Here is a 10,456-nt window from a genome sequence, read left to right as displayed (position 1 = left end):
GATCCAAACTTAACCATAATTTGATTTTCCAAACACAATATAATTTCAAAGAGAGCATATCATATACAATATCACAAATTCCATCCAAAAGACCAATAAATCATTCTAGAAAAAACATCACAATAATCTCAAGTCCAAAAAATCAAGTCTCTGGTCTAACACAAACTGGCAAAAATTAAATCAAAATTCCCTAAAGACCAAAATACCAAAATTACCCAGTTTAGCGCATATGATAATTCTTTTACTGCATATGATAATTCTTTTAGTGCATATGATAAATCACTGTGGCGTATATAATACACAGATTAGCGCATATAAAGCATAAAGTAGCACATCAAATAAATAAATGAGAGCATATAAAACACAGAAATCACGACACAGACAACTATTAAAACAAAATCCGACACTTAGAAAGACAAATTGAAAGTTCGAACTTAACTCCAAACAATACAAAAAGACATATAATATCAACAAAGAGCAAATAATCAATCTAAGTGACCATAAATAATCTCAAGAAAAGATTCACAAAATAATCCCAAAGCCAAATTTAGAATACTAAAATTTTCTTACACAAAAAATACATAATTAAAATCCTTGAGAAACACAATACAAAACTCTTTCAACAAAATCGTTCCCAGCAAAATCTCAAACAAAACCCCTATGTGTGCAAATAATTTTTCCCTTAATATTATTTCCACATATTTCCCTAAAATATTAGAATTCAATTTCCCATAAATAATAATGAATAAAATTTTGATTATACAAATTAATTTCCAAATTTCCTCCCCAAAATTCTGAAAAACAATGTCAAACACTGAGAAGACAATCTTTCATTTTTCAAAACAAAAGATATAAAATAAAAAATTCAAAAAATAAATATCTCCAACCTGGAATTAGAAGAAAGGTCTAAAAATTTAAAAGAAGAATTGAAGCGCAAATGCACAATCCAAAATATGCCAAAGCAAATCCACAACGAGCAAGCAAATTTCCAATACCCAAACCACAACAACCAATAACACATAAATTTTCTTTGAAAGCCAATAAGCAAATCTCCTTCCAAAAATTCCCCAAAAATTCCCCAAATATTCTCCAAAATACAATAATGAAAAACTTCTCCCAAAACTTCCATACACCTCCAAAATTCAGTCCATCCAAATAATAATGCAAAACTCCCTTTAAATTTCTCAAAAAGCCCTAAATAAAACATAAAACAAAATCCTAAAAATAATAGTAATAATAATCACAAAAATCTTGCATGCATCAAACTCAAACAGAAATTCAATGCAAAGCATAAGGCTCGCTCTAGTTCCACCTTTGAAAACAAAGAGAGAATAGTTAAAAATAATAATTACTAAATAAAACTTTCAATTAGTCAATAAAGCTAAATAAAATAAAATAAAAGAATAAATAATTCATTAGTAATTAAATAAAAGGCTCCAAATAAAATAATCAATTAAAATCTCAATAAAATATAAAAGCTCTAAATAAAATAAATAAATAGCAATTAAATTTCCAAAAGACTCCAACGAATAATTTTAATTATAATAATTTATTTAATAACATTAGACTCACAATGAATATTATTTATTAATTACACAGTTAAACTTATAACATTATTAATAAATTAATTACCACAATATAACCAACCCATATAATAATTAAATAAATGGCACATGACAACTTAACCAAAATACTAGAACTAACAAGGTATCTGCTAGGCCTAGAATGTGACGGGTCATTATATCATTTTTCGTTATCAACTTGCCATTGGGATTAGAGACACGTTCGGACCTATGAAGCCAGGTGGAGTCGATGTCTAGTACTTGCAATCCTGCATAACACCAAACGTCTATGCACAATATATATATATATATATATATATATATATATATATATATATATATATATATATATATATATATATATATATATATATATATATATATATATATATATAGTCACGGAGTAGACACACTAGTGGTAAGAGAATCGCAACATCACACCTTGCTCGCAATGAGTGGTATGACAGCATCCCTTCCATGTACATAGAATACATCATAATGAAGACACATCATCAATAACATCAAGATCATCACCATATCCAATATAATCATGAGGTAAAGTTAACACATAACATGATAACATCATAAGTAAACATAAACATTGAATACACATAAATATCCAAACATAAATCCCAACATAGTTCACAGTATATCATCATTCATATAAAGCATAATGTATCATTTGTCAATATGCAATAACTATCATCTACCAATAACATTATCAAAACCATAAGTATCTACTAGGAATATCATAAATGTATCTCAACAAGTCCATAAATGTCTAACAATGTATCAAAATAAAAGTGTATCGAGGAGGGACACTACATACAACACCAAATGCATTTGAAGATCTATTTGTCCATCTTTCAAACTTTTCTAGGGCTTCTAATGTCCTCAATTTTTAGTTTGAAGCTTCATTGAAGAAATTTTTCAAGACAAAAATGTTAATAATTTCAAATGGTGCAGGATATTGAAATGATTCTTTTACCAATCATTCTATTTCTCAATTTTGCTCCTTGGGGTTAGTTTTCATGTCCATACGAACCCAAATAGGCTAAATTACTAAAAATAGCAAGTAAATATGTTTTGTTATTTCAAGCTTCTAAATGTCCAACACCTCATAAGTGTCATTATGAACTCCAAAAAAAAGGAAAATACCATATTTTTGGATGATGCAAGATTGCCCTACACTGCTAGATGCTCCTGTATAAAGTGATTTAAAGAAGCAAGCCATAAGTGAGGAAACAACTTCCTTCAATTCATCACATTCAGACTCCAAAGAAAAATGGATAGATAAGAATGATTTGGATTCGATAGAGCCAAATGATGGAGGGATTCTAGAACTACAATCATGCTCGGAGGATAAAACAAATTCTTTACATGACCTATTTCACTAGCAAACGGAGGACTATAAGGTATTTCATCGACTTGTAGTTTGCTCGAAGCTATGACCCTCACTAAAGAGAAACCAACAAAAAATAATTTTGAAAAGTTTGATTGTTTGTGTACAAGACACAATCCATGTTTTGTAAAATATGACACTCACAACAAAGGCATTTGACTTGCAAAAGTGCAAAATTATTGAGTAGTAAAAGTAAAATATTCAATGTGGAGTGTACATACTTGTCAAATCAAATCATCTTCACAAAAAAAAAATTAAAAAATAAAATAAGGGAAAATTAGAAAACAAAAAGGGATAATGCTATATTGAAAAATTAAATTCAACAATTGAAGGAGAAAAATAGAAAAATGCACAACTAGAAGGCTCAACTATTAAAATGTTTGGCTAAATTAAAAAAATTGACTACATAAAAGGATCGACCATATTAAAAAACTCAACTACATTAAAAGGCACGACTATATCATACAACTTTAAAAACATGTTTTATGGCTAGCAAATTCATTTGCATGACAACCAAAGAATATTATACAACTACATTATCCCTCAATCTACATTGTATGGCTACCAATCTACAAGGTATGGCCAACAAACTCTCACATTATATGACAAAAAAAGGTCTCCATTGCACAGCTTCTATGAAATTACATTATACAAACATATCATTTATTTGGCAACATCATATGGCCTCGACCACTGGTTTGTGTTGCATGGTCATACCACTTCCTTGGAAATATAGAACAATTGTCATTTTCCCATAATATCATTATCATATGACCATCTCACTTGTTTGACTACATTACTTGGCCCTATAAATCACTTGTCAATATTGTGTGGCCCGGTCAATTACTTATTTGTGTTGTACAACCTTTTCAATTCATCTCCAACTGCATTGTATGGTTTTTCATTTTGTCCACACTGTATGGTTGTTTTATTCCATTAATTGTTTTATACATTCTACATCATACAACTATTTCATCATATCTACATCATATGACTATTTCTGCATCAATCCACATTGTACTACTACAGTTTGAACAATGTACTACTACTAGTCGCATAAGTGCATGATCATCAAGGGGCACTTTAATGATACATGATAACATTTTAATTGTATAGTGACCAAGCTCTATCTTCATTATACAATCAATTTCATTTGTTGTGAGTGAACTTTTTAAGTGTATGGATTTATGATCAATATCCTTAGAATTGTATGGCCTTTCAATTATCTCAACAAAAGCCTATTCTCGAAAGCATTCTTAACAACAGTCTATTCTTAGGAATTTCATTATGCAATCGAATGAGGTCCCTTGGTTAGTTGGTCTGAAGCAATATTCACACATTGGCCTACGTTGATTAAACACTCCAAAATCTTTATTCTTTGGCTTTGTCAGCATTGTTTTTGCCTCTATGAAAATGATGTGCACTATGAAGATCTGTGGTTTTGAAGGTCTTAACTTGGGCCTCATGGGTTGGGCTTTGCCCTTCCACCCCACATGTATTGCAACACTGAGCACATCAAGGGCACTACTCTCGGACCCCACTAAGTGCATTGCCCCCAAACCCCCACAAGAGGTGCCACAATATAACTAATAATAAAATATCTCAAGATATTCAATGTCAAATTATGATATTGCTATCAATATTCAACTATGTAGTTTTCAAGTCAAACTCATTAACCCATGTTTCATGAGTAGTGGTTCACAAGAACCCATCTCTCATGAAAGTGAATGGTACACTTAGCACTCATTGCATCTAGTTATGCTCATAGCATTGGGTCTTCCCCAAAGGTCACCCATCCCAATACTACTCCAACTCAAGCACGCTTAACCATGGATTTTCCCCCAAGGTTAAGCCCACTTACTTGTTACCCCATTTGCAAAACCTTCAACAATTGTTGTCTTATGAACCATTCATTATAGATCCTCTTTAGCTCATCAATTGATAAGTAAAAGATATTTTCCACAAAAAGTCAAATTATGATTGCTATCAAAATTCAATTGTGAAGTTTTCAAGTCAAACTCATTGACCCATGTTTCATTAGTAGTGGTTCCCAAGAATCCATCTCATGAGAATGAAAGGTAATCTTAGCACTGATTGGATTTAGGTGATGCTCACTGAGGTGAAGCATTGGGCCTTCCCTAGAGGTCACCCATCCTAGTACTACTGCAACTCATGCCTACTTAACCATGGAGTTTCACCTAAAGGTTAAGCCTACTTAGCTTGCCATCCCATTTGCAAAACCTTCAGCAAGTGTTGGGTTCTTGTGAACCACTACTCATGAAATAGGGTAAATCAATTTGACTCAAAAACTACACAATTGAATACTAATAGCAATATCATAATTTGACTTGATGTGGAAAATGTCTCCTACGTATATCAATTCAATATCAAGTTTGGTTGACATTAGAACCCTCAATTTCAAGTGCAAAATGGTATATCTAGTTTTTCTCTATTTGCAAAGCTTCACCCAAAGAATTCAAAGCATGAGATTAGACCATAATTGAGGGACAATAAAAATTCCTATCCATCAAGAGACCTAAAGATGGCTTTGAAGATAGTGTCCATATTCCAAAAGGTCAGCTTCAAAATTGTCATTTGCAATAAAAAACCCAATATGAATTACACCATGAATTAAGGAGACATAATCAACTGCTAACTAGGCATTGCTAAATAAATTAACAATTGTTAAGTATCAAGTAGATTGTCACCATAAGATTTCAAGTAAAAAGTGTTTATTCGACTATGAGTAAATTTGTAAGATGAGTAGTTAACAAGTTTGAGTCTAAATGACAAAGAAATTATTCAATCAAGGCTTCCCTTGGTAGATTGAATGGCCCATATTCCAAAAGATTCTTTCCAAAACTATCTTTTGCATATTAGGCTTCTCAAAATATAGCCATAACAAACCCAACATGAATTATTCTAAAAAGGGAACTAAAGGTCCTTAGTTTTTCATCCCACATAGAGGCCACGCAATCATCAAAGTAATTCTTAGAGGGGAGCGACTCCTTGTTTTAAATAAAAAAACACTTCAACATTTTTAAACCTTTTAAACCACAACAATCATTTCAGAATTAAGTGAAATAACTAGCAGGTTCTCAAGGCAATGATGTTGCTTACCATGTTCCTCTCTTCCTTTGGCAAATTTTTCACCCTCAAACAAGCCATAGTTCTCTCCTACATTGTAGCTTCTTGTAGAGAAATGTGTAGATTTCTATAGCACTTGTATAATCCTCTACTCACACCGCTTGAATTAAAGATTTCTTGAGCCCCTCAACTTTACCAAACTCAAACCAAAAAATATTTTATCCTTGTTTCATCTCTTCCATTTAAAACTGCATTTCCAGTTGATTCATGTGCCAAGAGATTAACCAGATGCATTGAAACAATCATTAAGAAATAAATCACAACGAGCACCAATTCCAAACAGGGATTGAGACTCATTTTCGAGAGCAAGAAAGAACAAAGGAAATTCAAAGTCTCACCCAACCAATGCCACCAAACAAGACATAAACATAAAGTTCATATTTATAATTTAAATCACACTATTGTCTATTACAAAGGCAAATTTGGAGAGACTACAAAAAGGAGTTACCAAGATGACAAAAATTGTCAATCTGACTAATTCAAATGAAGGAGGAGCTCCAAGAGCGTTCATGGAGGATGACTATTTATCTTCCTAACAAACACTAGGGCCTTCCTCACCTTTCATTCCACAATAATCCAATGTCCACAATTTAACAAAGATGGAATATACCCCTCTTTAAACAATAAAAAGTACCCATATTTCAGGAAAACAAATTCAAAACGTTCTGTACTTATATCATCAAGGTCAGTGTCCAAAAAGATTGCCCTATTTACAGAAATAAATCAATTGTCAAATGAAATACAATATTCATCAATGATTTAAATTTACATAAGAAACCTCCACAGATCATTCACCATAAGGATTGAACAATATGGATAAAAGGCCTTGCTGCCTTTATCTCAAGAGAATCTACATTTAGTTCTTCACTTGTTTAAGTTTACAAAATATACTCCTCTTCTACTAAACAGCCCACATGGAATGCCTTTTCTACATCCGTACTGGGATCTTTAGCATTTGTTGTCAACACACTTGAAGGATTCTTGTGTAGAAGCAAATCTTGATGTGGACGAATCACAGGCGGCAACAATAAAGCTGAAACTTGATCCATTGCTAAAATTCGCTCACATTTACTGCAGTTGCATAACATTAAAGCATCAAAGTTCAACTTTCCTTATTTTTTGTTGACTATACTTAACTGCAAAATGAATAATTCTTACACAAACTTACCTGCAAGGTTTTGTAAACAGTGATTGATATGTATTTAACCAGCGCTGTAAATATAGATCCATTGAACCCCAGGGCCACAAATCAGTAAAATTTTGAGAACCCTTTCTCATCTGAGCAATATTAATATCAAAATCATACCATGCATTTTGTTTTTCAATATATTTATCAGCAAAAGGAGATTTGTATAAATTAAATTATAAAAGAGTAGCTACAATAAGACCAGATCAGACTTCCTGCTACGTCAGATTACAAAATGTCCTGAGACAAAAAGTGCAAAAGTAATAGATACATTACAGAAAGCTGAAAGTGACTCTAAGTTCAATTCAAAAGATGGTAGTGGAATTGTCAATTATCATCCTTCTTCAGGTTTGTCCATGCAATTTCAATCATAGATGGCATACTCACCAAGTAAAATACAAAACGATTTTTTCCCATGTTTAGTCGCCAGAAAATTCACCGAGTTTTTGACGAATACTCGCTGATTTTTTGGCAAGTACTCGTCAAAAAAAGGTTAGTTTGACAAAAAAACCCAGCAGACACATTAAAATGTGAAACACAAAAAAATAATGCCAAAAAACTGGAAACAATAGTCAAAAAAGTCAGGATTTTGCAATATAAATGCATGAACGCTTCTCACGCTTCCTCACATAACACTTGAGAGCAAATATTCTTCATAAAAAGGTGCCAAATACCTAGTTTCTCTCTTAAGTGATTAAATTGTGAAATGGTGCGAAATAATTTCAGCTTGGTGGCAGGGGTGCTGCCCCTCAACCCCATTGGAGGAGTTGCCCCCATACCCCCAAGAGGTGCGCTGCCCCTCAACCCTGCTGAGGGCATTGCCCCCAAACCCCCATAAGGGGTGTCACCCCTCGGCTTCTTTTGAATCTCCACTCCTAGACCCCCACTAGTCATTGGGATCTACTCATATAAGAAATTTGATTACGATGAGGGCATTTGGAAGTGGAGACCAAAAACGACAACTTAGACAATTATCTTTATCACTATCATAATATCATCGATCGATGATGAAGTATCATACTATGAATATCAAAAATTCAAATGCCATTATAATTATTGGGGTTAGGCCCACTTTCTGGCTCAAATTGGAATTGGAGTAGAAAGATTGGGGTTAGGCCTACTTTCTGGCTTGAAATGGATTAGGAGTAGAAGGATTGTGGTTAGGCCCACTTTCTAACTCGAAATGGATTAGGAGTAGAATAATTGAGGTTAGGCCCACTTTTTGACTCAAAATGGATTGGGAGCAAAAAGAAGGGAGCAAAGGAATTAAGGAATGATTAATGGGAAGAAGATAAGGAAATGACTCTTTCAAAGGGGCAGCAATGATGAAAGGTTGTGACCCTTTTGAAGGTTGGTAATTGTGAAAGGTTGTGACCCTTAAGAAGAGGTGTGACTCTCCCTCACATTGGAGGATATAAAGTGGAGAAGTTTTCATTTGAGAAGGAAGGATTCATGATACAGAACAAAATATCCGAAGCATTAGAAGCAGATTAGGAGCAGGCCTAAATCAGAATTATTAGAAAATCTGGAAGAATGATATGAACATTTATCAAAGAGATCAGAACACAAATACAAATCTGCAAACAATAATAAAGCAGGCATCAAAGGAAAAGAAAAGGAAACATTAAATGAATAACCAGAGAATCAGACCTGATGGAATAGAAAGGATTCTCACACACATATATATATCTGAGTATAGGCAGCAGATCAGATTGATATAAACAGCAGACCTGTACATTTAAAGAGGGAAACAACATTGAATTGACTCTGTCCAAATTACCACAGCAGACTGAAAATACATAACCTGCAATAATTCTACAAGTATACTGGGCAGATATAGTGTCCTCCCAAAAGGGGACATTACAGTAGAGGTGTGTTGAGGCAAACCCACCTGTAGCAGATCTCTTCCTGAATATGCTTGTAATATTTACATCCCATCCATCTAAATATAGTTTCATACATTTTCCCCGGGAGAAATTGTAATTGATTTCAGTGTCTCTGAATTTCCAAGAAAGGGAGGACATGGAGACACCATTCCAGAGATGGCAAAAAACTTCCCAAATTTTTGGGATGCAAAAGGGGGCAATTATTAAAAAACTAAATGAATTAGAGTCATGTAAATTCCACAGTCCATAATGCTTAATGCTAGATTTGATAAACTTCTAAATTAAACTGTGTGCAGTATTTTTTTATCATCAACATTTCAGATCATAGTTCACAATCTATCATTAAGATAAAATAGCTAGAGAGCAAAAATGAGAAAATGGTAGCATCCTCTCATTTCTGGTCTCACTATTTCATCCTAATGATGGATCATGAAGTATGATCCAAAATATTGATGACGAAAAATATTGCAAACAGTTTAATCCAGAAGTTTGTCAAATCTAAACTAAATTAGACTGAAATTTTCACAAGTACAATGTGATAAATTTGCAATTACAACCCTCCCCGTTTTGGATTTTTTGGGGCTTATAGCTTTGTTTTCCTCAAAAAAAATTTATTTGTCATGCACCAAATGGTGCAAGCTGACCAGTCTTGGGTCATCAAGATGCTAGGGACAACATTTGGACCCTAAGAATGACATCTAACAATTAGTGACATGGCCTTACAAATTAATTTCAAATCACACCAAAATGCATATTCCAAAAAGAATTCTCAAACCTTCAAAGCAATCTCACCATACAAACAGATTCAAACTGCTCCATATGTGATCCATAACCATATAAATTAGTGTGCCATACACCTCCATCAACCTATATAACAGAATATAGAAACTGGCAAAACATGTTTCAAAAGGTTCCAGAAGCCCTAGCTTTGTACAAGTTTATTTAATTATTCATTGATAATTTGATAAATGAGCTCTAGCTTACCATAAAAAGTATTAAAAAGTTTGAAAAATGACTCCCATGATAAATCCAACATATAATAGTATGGTAAAAAGTAACACAGTGAACAGCTATATAGGCCTAGAATAGTACATTTTGAAAATCAACTAAAATATGGTACTATAAAACATGTCTTCAATTATATCTTTTGAATTACAACATTTTGATAGCAATGAATTAGTTTTAATATATGGAAAGGCTAGATGACAGTGTCGTTAAGAAAACTCAAAATAGTAATTGTTCAATATATGGAAAATAGAGGCCTAAAGTTTTT

The 10,456-nt window shown here is 32.9% G+C and overlaps 1 protein-coding gene across 2 annotated transcripts in view; it reads right to left on the bottom strand.

Moving 5' to 3' along the window:
- Positions 1-6,750: 6,750 nt before the first annotated feature.
- The window catches only part of LOC131052596 (mediator of RNA polymerase II transcription subunit 27), a 37,795-nt gene continuing 34,089 nt past the window's right edge, over positions 6,751-10,456 (bottom strand). For both annotated transcript variants that reach the window (XM_059212096.1, XM_057987183.2), the window contains exons 6-7: positions 7,280-7,323; positions 6,751-7,182 (exon numbers count right to left, since the gene is read on the bottom strand). In XM_059212096.1, coding sequence (XP_059068079.1) covers positions 6,990-7,182; positions 7,280-7,323 — 237 coding nt within the window. In that variant the 3' untranslated portion in view covers positions 6,751-6,989. The remainder of the gene's footprint in view (positions 7,183-7,279; positions 7,324-10,456) is intronic.

This window comes from Cryptomeria japonica, chromosome 10 (genome assembly GCF_030272615.1).
Source record: "Cryptomeria japonica chromosome 10, Sugi_1.0, whole genome shotgun sequence".
Taxonomy (NCBI): Eukaryota; Viridiplantae; Streptophyta; class Pinopsida; order Cupressales; family Cupressaceae; genus Cryptomeria; species Cryptomeria japonica.
The sequence above is the reverse complement of the archived record's forward strand: the minus strand, read 5'-3'. Positions and strand labels throughout refer to the sequence as shown.